Below are 24178 nucleotides of genomic sequence, written 5' to 3'. Positions count from 1 at the left end.
TAAGTGGAGAACTGACACAAAAAGACAGAGGCCGAAGGATAACGAATACGCTAGACATCTAACCAACCCAATTCAGTAATCAGTTTAGAGAAAGGGGATGGGGTGGGAGGTGCAGAAGGCATGGTCTCTCCCCAACGGTCTCGTGATAGATCCATTACATTGTTAAAATCTCCTAAACAAACAGGGGCAGAGGGAGAAAATGCAATAAAAGCAGCAGCTTTACTTAAAACCTCATTATAATACAGTGGAGGGATATAGATTTCAAGTATATGAACAAGGAATTAATAAATGCTCTTAGGAAAACATATCTACCCGATGGGTCAATTTGACCCGTCTCGAGATTAAAGTGAAGACGCTTGTGAACGAGTATAGAGACACCTCTAGAATGAGAGAAAGTAGAGTGGTACATCCACCCCACCCACGGCTTTTTCAAAGCCATTATAAGACTACCAAAAAGGTAAGTCTCCTGAAGACAAGCAATATCCACATTCAATTTCTTGACCTGTGACAAGACCAAAGCTCTTAACTATCACCAAGGCCGCGAACATTCCAGGTGAGCAAACGGAGGGCCCCAGAATGAACCCCAAAAGTCATACTGACAAATTACATAGAAAAACACAAAGGATGAGAAAGAATAGAATATACAAAAAGAAAAAAAAAAATAAATAAAGGACACTTCCATTCGCCAGTACTAAATAGGCCGACAGAAAAACTTCAATATTAGCAAAATAAAAAAATGGCACCATATATGACAATAAACCAAACAAAAACGAAGAAAAATAATAAACTAACCCACACCCACATCCCACCCTGCATAGAAATGCGGGGAGAAAGCAGTAAGACTCATAAATCTCCTAAGCCAGAAAGAATCAAATAAGTCCAGCATAGAATATCAGTGGTGAGGCTGCGGACGTCCACTCAGCCAGGCCTCAGCTTTGCCAGGAGTATTAAAGAAATGAGTAGTGACATCAGCTACCACACGAAGACGTGACGGGAAAAGCATGGAATACTGCAACTGCTGATCACGTAGCTTTAGTTTAACTGGAAGAAATTGAGAATGGCTCTTTTGCACAACTACAGCAAAGTCTGGGTAGACCGACACATAATGGTTGTCCAACTTGAGTGGGCCATGGAGGCGGACCAGTCGCAGGACAGCATCACGATCCCTGTAGTGAAGCATACGAGCAATAAATGTCCTAGGCAGAGCACCAGGAGGAGGGGGCCTAGCAGGTATTCGATGGGCTCTTTCCACAGATAATTGGGGAGAAAAGCCATCCCTGCCAAAAAGCTTTACCAGCCATTCCTCCAAGAACACCTCAGGAGCGGATCCCTCAGCCTGTTCCAGAAGGCCCACAAAGCGTAGCTTATTCCTGCGAAGGCGACCCTCCAGGTCTGAGAGCTTGGAGCGACAAGCAGCCGCCTCGGGCGAGAGGGCTGTGATTCACCCAGGTAAGGGTGCTGTAAGATCCTCAACAGCAGAAAGGCGATGCTCAACCTCACCCACCCGTTCCCTTATTTTTTGAAGATTGTGGCGGATTAAGGAAACGTCAACCTGAACCTCTCCAATTTTATCCGTAACCCTCTTCTCTGAGGCTTGAATAGCTTGAAGGACATGGGTGAAGGACAGTTGGGGGTCACTGACAGGGTTAGGTGCGGAAGTAGAGGGAGGAGGTGGCAGATTAACATGAGGGGGATCAGTTGGTGGAGATGGAGAAGTACGTGCAAAACGATCCAATCTGGAGGCAGCCCCAGAGGCATGGCCCGATTCTCCCATAATACAAAATGGAAACACCGGGGTTCTTAAAAATTGAGTAATAGCACAATTAAAAGTAAGGTCACGTAGAAGTATAAAACAGCATAATGGCAGCAGGTTAGGCTGAGCAGGTGTTGAGACTGGAACAACTCAGGACAGACCACATAGGAGGACTGCAAATCCCAGCCAGCATCCACTAATAAATAGCCACAGGAATTGTAGAAAACACACTCAAATAGGTCAGACACCAGCACTTGATCAGCAGAATTGGGAAAAGGTGGACTTCTTATATGGAGGAAACACCCCGTCAGGCAGACGCTCACCTTCCAGCCTGCAGCATGTAGAGAAGGAATCCAAAATGGCCACCGTCAGTGTGTGGATTCAATGCGGAGTGAGCGGCAGCACACTGCTCAGAAGGCAGAAAATAAAGCCCAGCAGCTGACTCACATGGGGAGAGGAGCGCAGGGCACCACAGCCAGAGAGCTCAATAGGACGGGCAAAGCACTTCACCGCCGCCGCTGAGCCGGGACACCAGAGATGGCAGCCATCCACGTGGAAGCAGAGTAGCGCTGCCGAGGCACAGGCAACCTGCCCACCGCGGGGAGAGGAGCACAGGACACCAGAGCTGGAAAGCTCAACAGGAGGGGCAGAGCACTTCACCGCCGCCGAGCCGGAGCACCAGAGGACGCAGCTGCCCACATGGAAGCAGCGCTGCTGAGGCAAACACGGGCCGAAAACCGCAGCAAACCTCCCGGTGCACCTTCAGGATTTCCACCAGGATGTATAGCAGGAGAGCAGGTAGAGACGATCCTACTCCATGCTGCACCAAGCCACGCCCCCCAGAAGCTGCTGGTTTTATTGTTTAACTTGCTTTATTGCAAACCAGGCTTATTTTCAAAATAAGAAAAGTGATCTGGATTAGCACTGCTTTAATATACTTTATCTTCTGTCTGCTGAAAATATTCTGCTATGGATTTTGTTTTTAAAAGGAAGGGGGTCTGCAGTTGCCAAATAATTGGAGTAAGGCGGCGGCGGCATGTTTTCTCCACATAGAGAGAGAAAACAAGTATTCTATGGTTGACCACTGACCTTTCTTAAGCGGAGTTGCCGGTGATGCGCGAGACGTCGGCTGGACTCCTAGCATAGGCACAGGAAGTTTCTGAGCTCCTAAGAAATTATTGGGCCCTGCTGGAGTTGGTGAATAATTAAAGGAAGAAGTTCCATAGCTGGGACGTCTTCCTTCTCGTCTGTTTCCATCTATAGCAGCTTGCAGCTCTGCAGGAGAGCTGAGAGATTTCTTCTCACACTCATAGAGATAAAGGTACTTCATATATCTGCAAAGGAGAGAGAGATGAACACACCAAGTGAGGTCAGATGACTGATTGGAGTGACAACAGGAAATAATGTGGGTGCTTCAGACATTCTTACTGCACAAACACCTCCATTTGATGTGTTGTATGCAGATTTTATAAGTGTTTCTGTACAGATATATATACATACACACACGTTTTACAGGCTCATGGTCAGTGATAGAACTGTACATGCCAGCAAAAGTAAAAACATTTCCTCATAGTACTTTTGGTTCAGACCCTCAAATTTTGCAGCTTACCTTTTTCTCCTAAAATACTACTGTTCTTTATAGCCTCATTTATGTTTTAAGCCCTGAAGGGGAATATTGGGCTACCTTTATTTTTTTTGTTCAATTTAAAGATTTAATAGCAAAGGTTTGCACGTGTGCGGACATTTTCTTTACTGCTTTTTACATGCAGCATAAACCAAAAGGCAAAACACATTTTTGTAACACTTGTGGACTGTTGAGAACATGTAATATATATGAACAAAGAGGCAAGCTGTGAGAGGTAATTAGAGACTCAATGATATCTTGTGTTACTAAAGCTGGCCACACACAAAGAATCTTTCTAAACCAGCCAACTACATGGCTGGTTGGAATGAAAGTATGGTAATGTATGGGAGCAAAACACCACAAACGGACAAAAATTGTCTCAGACAAGTTTGTTAAATCTTTTTGATTCAATTTGATTGAACAACTGATTTCCGCCGCTTGGGAGCAAATAGTGGATTGTCATTTGCTCCCATACATTACCAGGTTTTTGTTCCAACCAGCCAACTAGTTGGATGGATGGACAGAATCTTAAAGTGTATGGCCAGCATAAGTAATGTTTTCATTTTCCATACATTGCAGCTGTATACACATTAGATTTATTTTTGACACAATAAAAGTGTATTTTATAATTAAGAAGGCTGATATTAGAAGTCATTTTTATTTATTATTTGATGGATATAAAACACTATAGATTCCTTAATTTAATATCAATTGATCCCACTGAGTACAAGAAAATTCTTAGAATTCTCAGGAGGTTGAATTTCTAAGTGCTGTCCATCATTTTCTTTGTTACTGGATATCAGTATACTCTTAACACTGGACAAATGGAATCACAGGTATATGTTTAAGAAGCCGGCGGACGGAATACCAACCACCGGCTTCCAGACAATTTAATCCCGACGAGGGACGAATGACAGGCGTCTAAATCTAGATGCCTGTCATTTTACCGCCGCCGGGAGATCGGCGCCCAGCATCCCGATCGAGCGGATGCTGGACGCCACAGCGGATAGCCGCGGTGGTGGGTGGGGGAGGGTTAGGGCCCCCGGGAGGTTAGGGTTAGGCTAGGGGAAGGGAGGGTTAGGCACCCTCGGGGGGAGGTTAGGGTTAGGCACCCACCCAGGGGACTTAGGTTTAGGCGACGAGAAAAGGGGGTTAGGTTTAGGCACAGGGGGGGGGTAGGTTAGGGTTAGGTACTCTAAAGGAGGGAAAAATATGAGATATGGTAAGAACTTACCCTTGTTATCTCTATTTCTACGAAGTCCATAGGGTTCCACAGGATACCTTGGGGTATAGGTGATGACGTCAGTCTTCAGGCACCACAGAGTTAAAGTTTTCAGCCTCCCAGGATGCATCTGGGTCCCTCTCCTATACCCCGCCCCCGGGCCAAGGCATCTCAGTTACGTCACAAGCCATAGGCCGGAGGAGGAGAAGAAAGAGAGAGAAGAAAAAAAAATCTGGACACTCACAAGAATCACATTCTCACCATAGGGAGACGGAAAAACCGGTGACCAGAATAAAGCCCATCTGCAGTACAGGTGCGACAGGGCGGGAGTCCTGTGGAACCCTATGGACTTCGTAGAAATAGAGATAACAAGGGTAAGTTCTTACCATATCTCATATTTTCTACTTCAGGGTCCATAGGGTATCCACAGGATACCTTGGGGATGTCCCAAAGCAGTATCCTTTAAGGGTGGGGACGCTCCTGTGCTGAGAGGAGAATCCGCCGCCCGAAGGAAGCATCCTGAGAGGCAAAGATGTCAAAAGCGTAATACCTCACAAAGGTATTGACAGAAGACTACGTAGCAGCCTTGCAGATCTGAACTGCAGAGGCACCACGTCTAGCTGCAAACGAAGGACCCACAGACCTAGTGGAATGAGCCCTCACCAAGGAGGGAACTGGAAGACCTTCATGAAGATAAGCTTCTGAAATTGCCATACGAATCCAGCCTGCCAAAGTCTACTTTGAAGCAGGCCAACCCTTTTTACGGAAGCCATAGAGGACAAACAAGGCGTCCGACTTCCTAAAAGAAGAAGTGCTGTCAACATAAATTCTCAATGCCCGCACAACATCCCAAGTGGCGTCACCCACTGAAAGTCCAGGTGAATTGAAAGCCGGCACAACAATTTCTTCATTGATGTGAAAACTGGATACCACTTCGGGAAGGAATCCCGGACGAGTGCGAAGCACCGCCCTATTACTATGAAAAATCAGAAAAGGGGGTCTACAAGAGAGAACCCCTAAATCCGAAATCCGTCTGGCCGAGGCAATGGCCAGAAGGAATATGGTTTCAGCTGTAAGCCATTTAAAGTCCACTGAGTCCAGTGGTTCAAACGGCGGCCCCTAGAGAACTCTCAGGACCACAGCCCAATTCCAAGGCGCCACCGGTGGAACAAAAGGTGGCTGAATGCGAAGAACACCTCGCATAAAGGTGTGCACATCAGAGAGCGCAGCAATCCTACAATGAAACCAGACTGACAGGGCAGACACCTGCACTTTCAGAGAAGCCAGGCGAAGCCCATGATCCAGTCCAGCCTGTAGGAAAGCCAACACCCTAGACAGGCGGAACTCCCTAAGGGATTACCCTCTAGGTCTACACCACCGGAAGAAAGTATGCCACACACGATGGTAGATTCTTGCCGAGGAAGGTTTACGAGTTCTTAGTATGGTTTGCACCACGGAGCTAGAAAAACCCTCTGGACCTTAGCATGACCGTTTCAACAGCCACACCGAGTCAGGTCCGGGTGAAGACAAGGACCCTGTGACAGCAGATTCGGTCGTAATGGTAACCTCAGAGGAACGTCTACTGACAGACTCTGGAGGTCGGAGAACCAGTGCCGTCTGGGCCACTCGGAAGCTATCAACAGTAGCGTACCTCCTTCTTGATTTGAATTTCCGTAATACCCGCGGAAGAAGGGAAAACAGAGGGAAAAGGTAGGCAAACTGGAACGTCTACTAGACGGACAGGGCATACACCAGAGACGCCTTTTCGTCTCATGTTCGAGACCCGTACACCGGCAACTTGTTGTTGTGCCGGGACACCATGAGGTCTATCTCTGGAAGACCCCACTTGTCCACCAGACTCCGAAAGACGTCCTGGTATAAAGACCACTCTCCCGGTTCCTCCTTGCTGGTTTAAATAGGCCACCGTGGTGGCGTTGTCCGACGGGACCTGCACAGGGTGACCCTGGAGAACCGGCTGTGCCCGCTGGAGAGTTCTTGACACCGCATGGAGCTCCAAAATGTTTATTGGAAGCTCCGCTACCGCCCGAGTCCACCTGCCCTGAAACAAGTGTGGACCCGTGACAGCTCCCCAGCACCGGAGACTGGCGTCCGTTGTTAACAGGACCCAGTTCGCCACCCAGAACGGGCGACCCTTGTTGAGGTGGGTCGTCTGCAAACACCAGGTTAGAGGCAGGCGAACATCCGGAGTGAGCCCCATCGTCTGGGACTTGAGACACTGAGGCAATCCATTCCATCTGGACCGGATCAATAGCAGCAGAGGTTTGGAGTGAAATTGGGCGTACTCCACCATGTCGAATACCGACACCATTGAGCCCAATAACCTCTTTGCCAACTGTATCGACACTCGACGACACTGCAGACAACTGCGCACCCTCAACTACAAAGCAAGGATCTTTTCCTCCGTCACAAAGATCCACTGCTGCCTGGAGTCCAATAAGGCCCCGAGGTGCAGCATCCTCTGAGACTGGGTGAGAGTGGACCTCTGCCAGTTTGTCAACCAGCCGTGACGTTGCAGTACCGCAATCGTCAGATCCAGATGGTGTAAAAGAAGCTCTGGAGACCCCGCTATCAACAGGAGGTCGTCCAGATAAGGCAACAGTCGGACTCCCTGCGTCCGCAGGAGAGCCGCCATGACCGCCATGACCTTGGTGAATACCCGTGGAGCAGTCACCAGGCCAAAAGGCAGTGCCCGCAACTGGAAATGTTCGTTGCAGATTGCCAATCTGAGGAACTGCTGATGGCGCAAAAGAATAGGGACATGCAAGTAAGCGTCCTGGATGTCCAATGACACCATGTAGTCCCCAGGTTCCAGTGCCAGAATAATGGACCGCAGGGTCTCCATCCGAAACAGAGGCACCCTCAAGGACTTGCTGAGGGCCTTTAGGTTTAGTATTGAACGGTAAGACCCATTGGGTTTCTGCACCAAAAATAGAATGGAATAGAAACCCAGGCCCCTCTGGGAAATTGGAACATGCACTGCGACCAGCACCGGGCGAACTGAAGCAGGCGCCCCCCACATTGGGGTCCCCCAAAAGGAGGCCTGGACCGTCAGGCCGCAGGTTTGTTTTCTGACCTAGGAGCCGGACGTCTGGTACTCCAGACCTGTTTCTTAGGCTTGGACAATTTCTTGGCCCCAGCCTGCCGTGGATAGGACTGTACTTTAGGCCTACCTTGGGCCCTGTGAGGCCAAAAGGACGACCCACCAGCACTAGAAGGAATCGTAGCAGACAGAAGACATGCAGATTTTGCTGCTGCCAACGTAACTACAATTTTGTCCAGATCTTGACCAAATAGTACCTGTCCAGACCTTCTAATCCCTTTTTGGAATCCGCGTCCGCTTTCCAAGAACGCAACCATAAGGTGCGACGAGCAGCCACGGCTGCAGAGGAGATCCTAGAGGTGAGCATACAAATATCTAAGGCCGCTTTATTAATGTAAGTGGCCGAGTCTCGGAGATTGCCCACCAACTCGGTCTGTTCAGCCGAACAGTCAGAGTCCAAAGACGCCTCCAAATTATCCGCCCAGCGCTCCATAGCTCTGGCTACCCAACACACGGCCAGAGCCGGTCTGGATGCTTCCCTGCAAGGGAATAAACGGATTTGAGGCAGATCTCCACCTTGCGGTCAGTGACATCCTTCAAGGATGACATCGAAGGCATAGACAACGTGGCACTTTTGACTAGGCGTGTGACATGTGAATCCACTTGCGTAGGGGATTCCCGCTTAGAAAAATAATTGACCGCAAACGGATAAGCCACGACTAAGCGTCTCTGGGGCTGAAACCGTTTACCTGGATTTTTCCACGCCTCCTCTAAATGATCCACTAATTGATCAGAAAGAGGGAACACCGTAGCCTCACCCTTAATATCCTTAAAAAGGCATATATGAATGTGGCCACCAAAGGATCAATATCCTCAATAACTAAAGCCGAGCGGACCGCTCGAATGGGACCAGGGATATACACCTTGGACTTAGCGTCCGGCTCTTTGGTACAGAGAGGTTCTTGGTCAGATAGATCCAGAATCTCCCCATGATCTGACGTCTCATCGTCATCCCCATAAGGAGCAGATAAAGACGCCACCGGCCGTTATGAGGCCGCAACACAGACTCCCCCTGTAAAACATCGGACAAATGCTGAACCGATGTAGTTAAGAGTATTAACCCACGCAGGCTCCGGAGAAACCTGGGAAGGGACAGGGAGACTGTGGGGTACCATCAATTGTCTCGGGAACTCCCGCATGGGTGACGACACCACTGACTGCTGGGACAAACCCGTCTGGGTAAACGCAGGTGGCGGAGCTAGCTGGTCCACAAGGGTTGTAAGCGCCTTAGCGAAACAAGCCCAGGGAGGTTCCTGTACCGGGACCGTGACCATAATCGGCCGTGACAGTGCCAGGCACTGGGGGCATAACCCCTCCGCGTTACCCTCCCCCTCCGCTATTGGTACCTTACATTTAGTACACATGAGCTGGAGAGGAAAATCAGTCTCAGACATGATGGTAAGTATGTGACACTCACACCTATACGTATTGGTATAGTGTGAATAACACCCTGCACACCGCGCACCGCAAGGGCTTTGAGCAGAGCAAGATCAGGGACAGTAATAAAGCTGACAGTAGAAAGTGAAAGTACAGACAGCAGGCTAGCAGTTCAGTCACATACAATGCAGAAGAAACAAATCCCTGCACTATTAGCGCTGATTCTCAACTACTCAGACCCTCAGGCTGGTAGGACTCAGCGCTGCATACACTGACCTGTGACAAACAGAGGAGAGGTATGCTGGGGGACCCAGACCGCAATGCCACCGCTCACAGGCTTCCAGCAGTGTTCACCATGCTTTAAAGATGGCCACCGAGGAGCAGAAGATGAAGGAGGCCAGCCTGGGGAGGACAGCTGACACACTGTGGCCAATCAGGCAGAGCAGAGAGGCTGTGTGCAGCAGGGGAGGCGCCGGCTGTGAGACAGGGAAAGCGCGCTCCCCTGGCATGCATTTAACCCCTGGGACGCCGCAGCGCATGCCGCTCAGCAGCAGCCCGCTGTCCCAGGGGGTAGTGGAAGCGCAGGTTGGTCGCCTGGCTCCACGCTGCAGCCAGTCCCCAGGGAGCCCCCTGCCTGGGGACTCAGGACCATGTGACCAGCGGGGACCCACCACGGGACCCCGCTGCTTACCTGCATCCCCTTGGATCCGGCCATGGTCCAAAACATCTGGGGACACCGCTAGCCATGACCCCAGATGTCTACCAGCATCCCCGGATCAGTACCGGCGTTCTGGTACCGGCGGGGTGTAGGGGAGACGGCATGGACGTCAGTACTGACTGTCCATGCTGTACTCCCAGATGTGCAGCCAGCGCTGCCTTTAAAAGAAACTTCAGGGGCTCTTCATAGCCCCCTCTGCACAGTGCCTCCGACTCCGACCAGGCACCGACGAAACTGAGATGCCTTGGCCCGGGGGCGGGGTATAGGAGAGGGACCCAGATGCATCCTGGGAGGCTGAAAACTAACTCTGTGGTGCCTGAAGACTGACGTCATCACCTATACCCCAAGGTATCCTGTGGATACCCTATGGACCCTGAAGTAGAAAATAGGTTAGTTTATACTTACCTAGGGACGATCGAGATTTACTCCTCTGTCGGTCAGCCGCTCTCGGGATTTGAACCGCCGGCCAGGGGTCCAGCAGTAATTCATACAGATTCCGAATCACACATGGACAGTGGTTCCCAAACTAGGTGCTGTGGCACAATGTGGTGCCGCAGAGCACTTGCAGGAGTACCTCAGGTTGTTGGTCCAGGACCAAATTAAATTGTTTAAGGCCCACGTGAGAGCAAAACCAGTACTGGTGGCTGCCAAACATAAGATACGTGGATAAACGGAAGCACAACCATGTCCACCACCACATAACTGAACCTAAAGGTGCATATCCACCAGCAGACTGTGAAACGACTGCACGATTACAATGTCCTAATCGTGCAGTCGTTTCAGTCTGTGCTGTGCCTACACTGAACGATCAGTGTAGGCACTCTCCCTCATCCCCAAACATGGCCAATCTGTCGTTATCGCCAGATTGACCAGCATGTTCGGGCGATAATAGATGTCAAAAATGACCAGCGTGTGCGCGCACCGCTGGTTGTTTTTTACATTAAACTGCCCAATATCTGCCAGATTAACAGAGGATTGAACGATAATTATGTCGTTATCGTTCAATCACTGTTTAATCGGGTAGTGGATACCCACCTTAAATATGACACATAAGCACAAAAGGGATGTAGTTACTCTACATACAATCGGGATGCTGGCGGACGAAATCCCGACATGCAGGCACAACACAGACGCCAGAATCCCGACATCGGGTGAGGTGCCGACGCTGGAATCTCGACAGCCGGCATCCCAATCGTAAGTATAGCAGCTCATGGTAGCTGTTAGCCGCTGGGTGGGGGGGCATTAGGCAGTAACTGGGTGCGTTAGGGTGCAGGGAAGGGGGGGGGTTAAGGATGCAGAAAGGGAGGGTTAGGGAGTGAAAGGGGGAGGTTTAGTACACTTACCTACCTCCTGTCTGGATTCTAAGCATCGGGGTGCTGCTGTCTGTCTTTTGACATCCGGCACCCCGACACCAGTCTCCCATATCCAACCCAGCACAATCACTAAATGTAATAATTTTGCAGTGTTTCTCAATAAGAAACTTTTGGCCTAGGGGTGCTGTAGAAAAAAATGTTGATACTTGATAGGTCGCCGTAAGTCAAAGTTTGGGAACTACTGCTTTAGAGTAATTGCAAGCTCCCATTCACTGCCACAAAGTGTGCTTATGCAAAAAAAAGTTCTGCAGGCAATTTTGTTTTGCATTTGGGCAGAGACAGGCAAAGTCCCGTAATTAGGCAGCATTGTCCGTGTAACAATTTTGCTCATGTCCAGGCAACTCCTCCTAGAGAAGCGAAGTTTCACACCCCACAGTTGTTGCCATATTAATGCATTTACCAATATAAATGGGTTCAAATGCACACAAATAGGAGCACAAAAGAAGAAACTGTTTTTACCTCAGCAATTTGCCACATTAGACAAAATGATGATGGGTCCCAGAAAACCATCATTAATAATGACAGGCCCCTAAATCCCCCAAGCTTTTTATTTAAAAAAAAAAACCCAAACACTAATTAGAGCATCACACCAAATCACAATCAAGCATGTTGTGTCAAGTATACAGGAGAAAAATAGGAAAACATCTACATGTTCATAATCGTGTACAGTAATAAATGTAGTCATTTACATAGCTAATGCGCCCAGTACCACTGTTACTGTATTTGATATGTACTTGCTGTTGCGACAGTTCCAAGGTCTATATTCCATTAGGGCTGGCTCTAATGTACTGTATTATGAAAAGGAAAATTTGCCTTACTTTGCATAACTTGTTTGTATTATTTTGCATATTTTTGTACTTTGCAAAGCTTGTTTGTTTTATTTTGAATAACATTGTTTACTTTGCATACAGTAATGGTGCATACACACGATCAGATTTTTCCTTCAGATATGAACGATAACGATTTAAAAATCGTTCAGTCGTTCATATCTGAAGGAAAATCGTTCATATCTGACATGCCTGAACGACGGACGATCAACGATGCGCGTTCCCGTTTGTCAGATAACGATATCTGACATCTGATGGGTTTGCAGTCAGACTTGGACGATTCCATTCATTTTAATGCAGTCAAAAATCGTTCAATCGTTCAAATCGTTCAAAACTTTGGTAAAATCGTTCAAATCGTTCAGTCGTTCATCTGACAAATCTGACAAGTCTGACAAATCTGACCGTGTGTACGCTCCATAACTTATAGTATTTGTTTTATTTTGCATAACTGTCTATATTTTGCATTTTTTTCTTCACCTTGCGTAATATTTTTTTACTTTGCAAAACTTGTTTGACTTCACATAATGGTGCATACACACGATCAGATTTTTCCTTCAGATATGAACGATAACGATTTTAAAATCGTTCAGTCGTTCATATCTGAAGGAAAATCGTTCATATCTGACATGCCTGAACGATGGACGATCAACGATGCGCGTTCCCGTTTGTCAGATAACGATATCTGACATCTGATGGGTTTGCAGTCAGACTTGGACGATTCCATTCATTTTAATGGTCAAAAATCGTTCAAATCTTTGGTAAAATCGTTCAAATCGTTCAATCGTTCATCTGACAAATCTGACAAGTCTGACAAATCTGACCGTGTGTACACTCCATAACTGCTACATATTGTAACCTTACAAAACATAAAAAAACAGGACAATCTGCACCAAAAAAAAAAAAAAAGTAAATGACATTCTAGCCAACAAATCCTTCATAGTGTTATAGTGGTTAGGGGTCACCAGCGTCATCATTGGAGTTATCAGGATCTGTAGAGGGCCCGGGTAAGGGAGATGATGGCAAGGAAATGGAAGCACTTGTAGGGGTATGTGTGCTGGGTGTAGCTTACAAGAAGAATCCTGTTAGTATGGTCTGTTTTGTAATGATCTTTTTTTCTTCATAAATGTCACAATAGCATCGTAATAGTTCATTCACTTGCTGTTCCACTATTGTGAACCTTTCAACATTCGGGTCCATACGCTCTAGTTGTAATATAGCCGCATTCCCGTTCGAAAACACACCAGCTAACCCCTTTACAGTGAACTTCTTTTTTACTTCTTCCATTCTTTCCTTTTTTTCTTCCTCCTCTTCCAGGTGCTGCTGCGCTTCCAACTCTTAAATCTTCGTAAGTAAGCTCTCCCTCAACATATTCTACTAATTTTTCAATATCTTCCACTTCAAGATCTAAATTAAGCAAGTTCGCAAGTTGCACAGCTGTTTGATTTAGGACATGTTCGTCTACCTCAAACACCAACATTATTCATGGAACTTTTTAGGCATTTTTCCCAAATCACGAAGGGTTACTTCATCATTTTCTGATGCTGGGACAAGTTTGGAAACAGTTGTGCGCAAATAATACACTTTGAACGTAGCTATAACCCCCTGGTCCATTGGCTCTAAGATAGCAGTGTTTTTTTTATGCAGATACAATACCTTTACATCTGGGTTAACATCTTGAAGATGTTGGGGGTGGCCTGGGCAATTAACAAGCAGGAGGCTAATTTTAAAGGGAACACCCTTTTTCCAGACAATAATACTTGACCGGGGGTATGTAGCAGCTTACGAACCAATCCACAAATAAAAGCTTGCATCATCCATGCCTTGTTATTTCACGATAGTAAACGGGCAGCATGTGCTTACTGACCTGCTTCAATGCACGTGGGTTCTGGGAGTGATAGATGAGCAAAGGCTTTAACTTAAACCCAGCGACATTCCCACCCAACAACGTGACCCTGTCCTTGAAAGCCTTAAAACCGGGCATTAGTTTAGCTTGTGTATGTAGGACCTTTCAGGCACTTTCTTCCAAAAAAGTCCAGTTTCATCCATATTGAAGATTTGTTCCGGACGGTAGCAGACTTTTTTTTTATTATTTTTTTTAACATCTTTTTATTGAAGCATGAGACAGTGTTACAGATCTAAAAACATGTACATGGCAAAATTTAGACAGAAATACAGAGAATGATAGCGAGATAAGAAAATCTGTCCACTAACCAAATTGAAAAAAATGTAATACATATGGGAGTGATATGCAAAACAAATAACAATCGAGAAATATACAGAAGAGACTATCAGACATAGTATTAACTAAAATGCAACAAAATGCTTATGCCTCAACCACTTTTCTTGTTTTCCTAATCCAAGTAAACATGACTGTCTCTGGTTTAAGGACCAGAGAGAGTCAGGCACATCTTGAACAAACATTACAAATAAAATACAAAATTTACTGCATTTAACTTAGGAAGCTACTAATGAGATCGAGGGTAAAATAAAACAATGAGGGAGTCTCAAAGCAGAGGGAGAAAAATAAAATAAATGGTAAAATTATACTGAAAAAAAAAATGTTTAAAACTTTAAATATGTAGAATGAAAATATCTCAACATAAAAGTTATGTATTTTAATAGGCCATATAGACACGATGGACTATAACTGAAAATAATTAAGGAAAAAAAACAGACATGTATCAAAGCCAAGAATATATTGGTAACATTGAAAAATACTACAAAGGTAATGTGAGCAAAATCTATTATTGCATGTAATAACTGGAAAACCTTTTCATGAGTAATTGCCAAATTCAAAATAATATAGATCTAATATAAAAAGGCTCAGAGTTGCCTAATAATGAACCTCCCTGTAGAAATGAAAATATCAATCTATTTAAGTAATGGCACCTAGGGGCCCCAAAGTAAAGATGTTATAAACACAGTACAGATGTGTTTAGGGATAGGGCTGCTAATGACATTTAAGTAACAGCACCTGGGAGACCTTGAAATAAAGCTGGAATAGACATAGCAGGGGGTAACCCCAGTAGTTTCTTCCAAGGAAATAAAATAGCAGCTTATATGGAATATTAAATGCAAGAATGCCAGGAAAAATAGTGGTGATGTCCGCCATCCACATGCCATTGCGGTGAAGAATATGTAATGTGCATTAATGAAACTCCAATCCCACAATGTAAGTCCTGAGTTGCAAAGAGGTGAGTAGCAGGGTTCCCCTCTAAATTAGGAAAAGCCACATATTGAGAAGGTGACCTGGTAGAATAGGTGACAGCATTCTCCAGTTGAGGAATGGGCATAAAAGTAACAGGCTCAGAGCTGAGACTAATTGGGGCTGGCTCATTACTCTCAGAGTCACTGGGTTAGAGTATCTGGGCCAGGTGTTTGTGCATGCAGAGGAATCGGGCCAGGAGTTTGTGCATGCAGAGGAATCGGGCCAGGAGTTTGTGCATGCAGAGGAATCAGGCCAGGACTTTGTGCATGCAGAGGAATCGGGCCAGGAGTTTGTGCATGCAGAGGAATCGGGCCAGGAGTTTGTGCATGCAGAGGAATCGGGCCAGGAGTTTGTGCATGCAGAGGAATCGGGCCAGGAGTTTGTGCATGCAGAGGAATCGGGCCAGGAGTTTGTGCATGCAGAGGAATCGGGCCAGGAGTTTGTGCATGCAAAGGAATCGGGCCAGGAGTTTGTGCATGCAGAGGAATCGGGCCAGGAGTTTGTGCATGCAGAGGAATCGGGCCAGGAGTTTGTGCATGCAGAGGAATCGAGTCAGTGTCAAAGAGAGATAATAAGCTATTAAACTTGTTGTCTAGGTAAGGTAGTAGAGTCTTCAACAACTCAGTCACTAAATGAGTGGCCAAAGCTGTAACATCAAATCCTGAATCTAGAACCTCCACTGTTGGTAGGATAGAAAGGGGAGAGGAGCACTCCTCCAATTGGAAAATCCGGTGAGCAAATATGATACGAGAAACAGCGTACCTTGTTGAGACGCGAAAACCCAGGAAATCTTAGTTGTGGAGCAAGGTTATAAAACTAAGGGGTTATCTAAAACAGATATACAGTTAAGATAATAACACAAGAGTAAATAAATTTAGAATAAAGTTGCAAGTATCAAGTATATGAAATAAAACACTAATAGCAAGTGTAATGTGAAATTAAAACACCAGGTGGCAGTATTTTAACATATAAGACTGAAGTATAGCTAAAACCCGTGCAGAATTCACAGAGTCCCATAAATACTGTGTGTGGAAATTGTACCTGTACCAATGAAAAATATTCTCAACAGCATGAAAATACACATTGAAATCAAAACTATTTTTTAAATATATATTATACAACAGATGCATCAATACCCTTAGCAATAGAAAACAATATCTAATTTATACCCAGAGAAAATGAGATATAATATCAGTCAGCCAACAATATGGAAAATTTCAATAGAGAGCTCACAGTTCCCAAAAGAAAATCTGTCCAGCAGGCTATTAGACAGGCTAATATGGGCAGCAGCAGTGTTCATATCTGGAGTTAAAGTTGAAATGAGAGCAGTCAGTGTCCAGAGTCAGGACTTTGAAATAACCTCAGTATAATAAAAGTGAAGGGGATGAGAAACAGGGTGTGGGAAATATACTATGTGAGAAAAATGGTAGAGGATGGGTAAGACAAGGCAAACAGGGGAGAGATACAGCTACTGAGCCAAGGTGATGGCTGGGCAGCTATGGGGGACACCAGATGAAAGTGAACTTCAGTGATTCCAGACAGGAGAGTTCTGTGGCACATGGTCAGAAAGGAGCAGCTTCAGCCGTGAGAAACAGTCACCCTGGAAACCCCAGCAGAGTATTCAGCATCGGGTTACCTCAGCAGCTCCGGAGCTTCAGGCAATTGAGAACTACCAGCAGGATAGAGGAGCCACGATCTCCCAGCCACACCCGCCCTCTGTGCAAGGTAAGGCAGAATCCCGCAGGGACAATAAGCACCAGGAGAGACTGTCCAATGATGAGCCTCCCATTAGACACCAGAGCTGCGGTATATACACAAGGTGCAGGGATGGAGATCTTTTGCAGAGAGCACCACAGGTACTCCATTCCAGGACATGGACCGAACCTCAGACAGTCCAGCAGGGAGGCAAGCCAGACAACACTGGAGGAGGAAGGCAGCACGGTAAGTGAGAACTGTCTCCAGGAGATCCACAAGGGTGCTGCTCACATTTACTGAGACCACCGATCACAGCAGCCCCCAGCGTGAAGTATAGCTGTCACAGCAGGAGAGATGCTCAGTCAATCCAAGCTTTTGCGCCCAAAGATGGCCGAGGGCAGTCATATGCGCCTTACACTTTGTAGGCTTGACTCCGTGGTGTAGAAGGTGACTCCAGACCTAAGATCAGGACCAAAGTTCTTGCCAAAGTATCAGTGCAGCTGTAACTCACAGCTAACAGTAAATCTCAGAGCAAAAACTAGGTTTAAAGCAGTTGAAGCTAGCAAGGTCTGGAGTTCATTTAAAAAGCGACCACACTGGGTGCCCCGCCCACCGGAAGGGTAGCCGACTTTCTTGATGATTTCATCAAATTGGTCAACACATTTTTCCACTGCTTCTATGTCAGCGATTGTTGCCTCACCACTGATACTGCGATTATGCAGGTTGAATCTCTGACTAAACCGTTAAAACCATCCATGTCTTGCCATACATGTTTCAATTGTTTCATCCCCTTCACACGTCTTCAAAGTCTCAAACATACTGCATGCCTTGGTTTGAATAATTGAAAGGCTCAGTGGCATTATTTTTTTCATTTGGTCGTAAAACCAAATAGACAGTAATTTTCCCATTTCATGAATAAGGCCTTTTCTCTGCCTAGTTATGATGGCTTTAAATCCTGTTGATGCTTTCACTGCATCTTTATCATTCAAGATTGTTGAAATGATTGAATGTGCCAGCTCCAAGTCACCTGCTATTTCTTTAACTTTCTTTCCAGCTTCATAGTCGCTTATGATCTTCATTTTCAAGTCCAGATCAATAGCCTTCCTTTCCTATGCGCTCCTTCTCTCTGACTTATGAGAGACCCACGCACGCTGCCTGTAGCTAAAGAGTCTGGGTGGGTTGCAACTCAGAGATGGTCGCTTAAAGGTCTGCGCAGATCGTACATCCGAGGCCACAGGAAACGCGCGAACGGCCGGTAAACAGGTAGGTCGTTAAGTGAAGACTAACTCTGTATATTTATATATAACCTGACCTCTCTACATGCCCCTTAAATGTCCCTCAGATCTTTCCACATGCCATCAGACTTCCTATGTGACCTCATATGCCCCTGAATTTCCCACATGGCATTAGACCACCCCACATGCCCTTAAATATCCCATAAGATCCACATGATTATCAGATCCTACCATATGCCCCCAAACCACCTATATGTTAATATGGCCATCAGATCAGCAACATGCTCTGAGACCTCCTTGCTTGCCACTTATGCTAGTAGATAACAGTATGCATCCTGTGGATGTTGCACTATCGGGTTATTGTTGCTGTGTGTGTAGTGTAATTATTACACTACACAGAGCTCGGAGGACCACACGGAAGTGCAGTATAGAATATATAGAGATACCACCAACAGCAGCAGTGTCATATAGAAACTGTCTCTGTCCTTAGTGCACAGAGCCAAATACCACCTCAGCCCTTCCCCCACTGACATATATACTACCCCAATTCTTTCCCTCTGCTGCTTCCAAGTGGTATCACCCCCACTGACAATACGCATATAATACTCCAGCTAACCCTTCTCTGCTGCCCACTGATCTGTATTACCAACACTGACATAACATATAAAATACCCCAGCTGTAGCCCACTCTGCATTACCCCAAAGACATGTATTATGCCCAATAACATATATAATGCCCCAGGGTCTACCACTCCACTGCTTTCCACTGACCTGTATTACCCTCACTGACAACACACACAATACCCCAACTTGGCAACCCTCCCCAGTGATATGACACTGCCCTGTGTCATGTCATCATCGTGTTCAGATATTACATTGAACCCACTCGCGCATTGCCCACTCTGAGCGATGTACTTCTCCCTATGTGCATGTAGGAAATGTGCCACCCTCCTATATTTGATATAATTCCTGTCTTCTGTTCTGCAACATATTTCCCCATCCGGTCTCTCCTCTTCCTGTCCATGGCAGCCTCATTCTGTATCCCTCCCAGCCACTCCCAGTTCAGCTGTGTATTCCCTGGGCATGATTCCCACATAATGCCTCCTCCCCAGTCCAAGTGCAGTCCTGCGGAACAACACAGTTTTATCCTGTATGTGCCACAGGCAGGGCATCTTCGGCTTCTATAACAGTTATGTCACCAGCCTCATCCCCTGCCCATAGGAGACCATGACCATTACAGTCACAAAGCAGGTTGCACAAAGTTAGATCATGTGCAGAGCTGAGAAGGATAGAAAAGTTGGAGCGCACACACGCCATAGCCTCCTCCCCTTCCTATTTCATTGGAGCATAAGAATGATCGTGCAAAACAGCACTGCTGACTGGCCAGAACACATCCTGAGTCTCCCAGCTATTTTTCATTCTTATTTAATCCCCACTGTCAATTCAAAAATAATAGATATGCTATAGCACCTAAATGCAAACTTTGTAGACAATATAAGAGCGGTTATGAAACAAAATTTACTTAAAGTCAGCAGAGAAAGGAGTCATAAAGGCAGAAAATAAAGCGGTTTCCAATTAATAGAAAACATAGCAATTGCTTGCTGAGTTTATAGGGCATGAGATCATGCAAGAAGAGAGACATTAGCAACAGCTACTTACTGTGTGCGCAAGGTGAAGGCAGCACTGGTAATGGAGGTTGGCAGGTTCAGCCCCTTTGTAATCTCTCTCCATATTTTCTTATTGATCACCTCCACGAGACCTCCTTTTTCTGTCACAAGTTTGTAGAGCATGTAAAGATCCAACAATTGCTTGGCCATTATGGGAATACGACTAATTGGGGTGCCTAGGGAAATAAAATGAATGTGGAGAGAGAAGATGCTTACATTAAACATGGTAAGAAAGGGGTAAACATAGTATCAGGATGGGCATCAAGAACATTCAAGGAGAACACACATTCCATGTACTCTGTGTGTAATGCTAGGGGCTTACCAGATAAAAACAAAAATACTAGGACTAGAAAATAAAATTCTATGAGTTGCTTATTGTTAAAAATAAAAAAATATGGACATTATACAGGTAATATTAAGCATTATTTTCAGAGAACTTTAGCCATTGGAGCACATACTTCAGGCCAGTGACACAGATGAACTGAAGCTACAGATGTGTCCCTACACATCTCTACTGCAGTCACGATAAAAAGCCGCTCTCAACGCCCCAGGTACTGTGAGACTATGCTAGTGCCGGGCATAATCTTTTGCTGAAAATCCGTTCAGGTCGCAATGCGATGCAACTAGGAAGCAGAATGTGCTGATTAATTTGATATGTGACACTTCTGTATCTGTGAGCGACTGAGTCTCAATCTGTATTGTTGTGTTGCACATCAAATTAATCAGCAGAGTCTGCTGGTGCTACCTAGTCGCATTGTGACTTAAGACACATTTTTGGTGAAAAAAAACAAAAAAAAAAACGCCCAAAGCGAGCAGAGTAGCACGGGACCTGGCGGTTCACTCACGCAAGAAAATTAGCTCTGCGTGGCGTATTGAAGCTAAACGTATGAGGACACATCTGTAGCCCCATCCATAATACCACTATAAGCATTTAATACATACACTTACTGTACCATTAATTCTGTGTCTGCTTTATGCACCTCTAACCGGAAACTTGATGAGGACAGCAATGTAGAAGATAAAGACCAAACTTAGCCAAAGTGCAGTTTTTTTCTATGATTAGCAGGTTCAGAAATACGTGTCTATTGTGTATTTACATCTTTAAATATGCATACTGACATCTGTCACAAAGATCATAGTCACCAGTCCTCCTTATTGCTATCTGTAGCCATCACATTCCCCGATTCCCTGAACCCCCAGAAGTCCCTTGTGTAATATAGCCATCTGACCCTAGTGACACAAATCATGGGGAGTGTCCTATGACAATCATCCATCACAGAGGTGACAGCAGCTAATTCCTGCAATGAAGATGGGAGGATTGGGGGAGGGTTTCATGGACTCCCTTGTGTCTGCTCTGTTCCTCATTATTTTCAGACCTGGGGCTAGTGGGGGAAGGGAGGGTGTGTGACAATCACAGCTGTAGCTTGGTGTCACTAGGCAAATTCAGCCCGGTGCTGCATGTGTACTTTGCACTGTACACTCGGGCATGACATAGGAAGCAATGAAGGAATTCATTAAGGTGGAAAACAGGATTCCTTACTTAATGTAGACAGAAAAACAACACAAAAAAAGAACAAATGAATGTGTCAGTGCACATCACACAGAATTTAAGGGCTTAGCATGTAAGCTGCAGTATGTGATCCCCTGCAATGCCAAAAGTGAGTAGGCAAATCCGCTGAAACGCTGTCATGGAATGTATTCAAAGACTACAAAAAGTCTCGGTAAAATGCTGCGGAATGTGTGTACTGTATAAAATTGCTAATATATAAAATAAAAGTTTGGTGACCCGCAGTGCCGCACACAGAAAGCCATACTGCATTAGACGGGATGCAGTCAGGAAGCAGACCGTTGAAATGCCGACTACCGGCTTCCCGACTGTTTAATCCCGGTTGGGGCCTAATAACAGGCGGCGAAATCCCGACGCCTATCATTTTACCTACACTGGGAGCCCGACACCCAGCATACTGATCGAAGGCAAGCCAGGTTGCGGGCGCGGGAGGGTTAGGTTAGGGGCTCCCAGGGGTGATTTAGGGTTAGGCACCCCAACCGGGCGAGGTAAGGCACACACCCAGGAGACTTAGGTTTAGGCACTCACAGGGGGGGTTATGGTTAGGGTTAGGCACCCCTTATGGAGGGTTTTGGGGAGGGGGCGGGGCGGTAAGGTTAGCTATAGTTAAAAATACTTACCTGTCAGGATATTCAGATGCCGGTCTTCCGGAGTCGGGTAACACAACAGAACATTGGGAGTAGAAACTCAGTTTCTGGTTTCTTTGAACACAATTTCTTGCTAAGTATCCAATATGTACACACCAACACCTAACTAAGGGCTGCATAGCTTTTACACATAAAAAGATGCAATGACTGTAGGGCTCCAGCTAAAAAATTATACATTTCTAGACGCACATAAATAAATATATAGTGAAGTGCTGGTGCTATATAAGTTGTTACATTTTTTTTATATATATATATATATATATATATATATATATATATATTATATACACACATATATACACACACAATAATATATATGTGTACGTATATATATATATATTTGTTCATACATACTGTATACATATACACACACACACACAAAGCAGCCCGAAAAGGAAATAAATTGCCTATTCGCATAGAAAATCCTCCTACAATAAGCAGAACTTGGGTAGGATGTGATCATGCTAGATTATACTTCTAGTTTGGGTGGCTATATACTGGAACAAAAAACAATGGTCATACGTTTCCTTACAATTATGCCCTAAAAAAGTTGCATGTTTGCAGCTTCTGTCAGTGTTCCAAGATAGACCTCTTTACATTTCCAGGAAGGAAATCAGACTTTAGATGCATATCACACCCAACAGGAGCTAATGGGCTCATTAATCACATTCAAACGACAGATTCCACCCCCTACCTTCAACTCGCCCAGTCCTGCTTGCTTTGCCTTGTATCTCCCCTCCCCCAGCACAAACAACTTCCTCAATAAATGATACAGACAGGTTCTTCAAGGCTTATCAGATTTCAAGATCTGTTAAAGAGGGAGGGGGGTAGCAGCAGAGTGGACTGTGAATTGAACAGATTAAGGGGGGTATTTATCAAAGCTTGGGAGAAGATAAAATGGCAAGAGAAAGTACCAATCAGCTCCTAATGCTGGGTACATATATTGTCTGTTCAGTTGGATGGTAGTTATATCATGTGTGTGTTGGCCCGTGTGCACAGACGATGACCACCCGAACACAGCTCAACTGGGTGGGCGCAGTTGTAACATCAGCCACGACAAATTGGGCCGTCGATTGGCAAGTGTGTAGTGTTCCCGCTAGGCTGTTTCAGCGGGGCGCCGCGCCCTCTCCTATTTCTGAAGGGCAGAAAGCACCCTGCCCTCCAGCGCGGCGCCCCACTGAGACAGCCTGCGGGTTCTGTCTCCACCCACGGGTCAAAATGGCGGTGCAGCAGTCATGCACCCGGCATCCATTCACAGTGACCACAGCGCTTGGGGGCTGCCCAGCATGTCCGTAAGAGCCGGGCACGTACCCAGGGGTGTCAAAAAGGGGACGAGTCAAAGAGACGCCCCCTTTTATTTGGCCGCGGGCAGAAGTGCCCTATCTCTAGGTCCGGCGCCCTGTCTGCTGCCGGACCTATAGTGAACACTAAGTGTGTATGCACTTACCAATCGTCAGTTTACCTAGTGTGTACCCAGCTTAAGTGTTATTTTTTAAACACAGCATGTAAAATGTATGTATCACAATTTTCTCTCTCCCCGAACTTTGATAAATACCCCCCTTTGATATATCTGTAAAGATCGATTTATCTATAATGTCTTAAAATTAAATATATATATATATATATCTATATCTCTCCACATTCTTGGGGGGGGGGGGGGGGATTCAAATGTTTTATAGGGCACCGAAACTAATGGGCACCTGACGGAGCAATTCAATTGTTCCTCCATTCAGGCATGCATAGACATTTCTGCTCACCGCCTCCTGAAGTAGCAAGCAGAAATGTGCAATAGGTCGGCTGTTTGGGCACCCAAAGAAGGTCTTTCAACGAGGTAAGCTGCAATATGCGGCTAAACCCCGTGCTTTGGATGCGCAAGCGACATAGGTGCCCAAACGGCGCAACAATTCAATTGATCCATTGGGTGCCCAAAAAACAACAAAATCGCAGGAAATACACACACACACATATATACAGTCCATCCGGAAGGTATTCACACTTCTTTTTCCACATTTTATGTTGCAGCCTTATTCCAAAATGGAATGAATTAATTTTTGTCCTCAAAATTCTACACACAATACCCCATAATGACAACGTGTCAAAAGTTTTTTGAGATTTTTGGTAATAAAAAAAAAAAAAAAAAAAGA

At 45.7% G+C, this 24178-nt stretch overlaps 1 protein-coding gene across 2 annotated transcripts in view; it reads right to left on the bottom strand.

Annotated features, from left to right (window-relative positions):
* The window catches only part of ARID3B (AT-rich interaction domain 3B), a 106233-nt gene that overhangs the window by 9862 nt on the left and 72193 nt on the right, over positions 1-24178 (bottom strand). For both annotated transcript variants that reach the window (XM_088446101.1, XM_088446108.1), the window contains exons 5-6: positions 19813-19996; positions 2843-3087 (exon numbers count right to left, since the gene is read on the bottom strand). In XM_088446101.1, coding sequence (XP_088302227.1) covers positions 2843-3087; positions 19813-19996 — 429 coding nt within the window. The remainder of the gene's footprint in view (positions 1-2842; positions 3088-19812; positions 19997-24178) is intronic.

This window comes from Taudactylus pleione, unplaced genomic scaffold, assembly GCF_031769625.1.
Source record: "Taudactylus pleione unplaced genomic scaffold, aTauple2 ptg000019l, whole genome shotgun sequence".
NCBI lineage: Eukaryota > Metazoa > Chordata > Amphibia > Anura > Myobatrachidae > Taudactylus > Taudactylus pleione.
The sequence above is the reverse complement of the archived record's forward strand: the minus strand, read 5'-3'. Positions and strand labels throughout refer to the sequence as shown.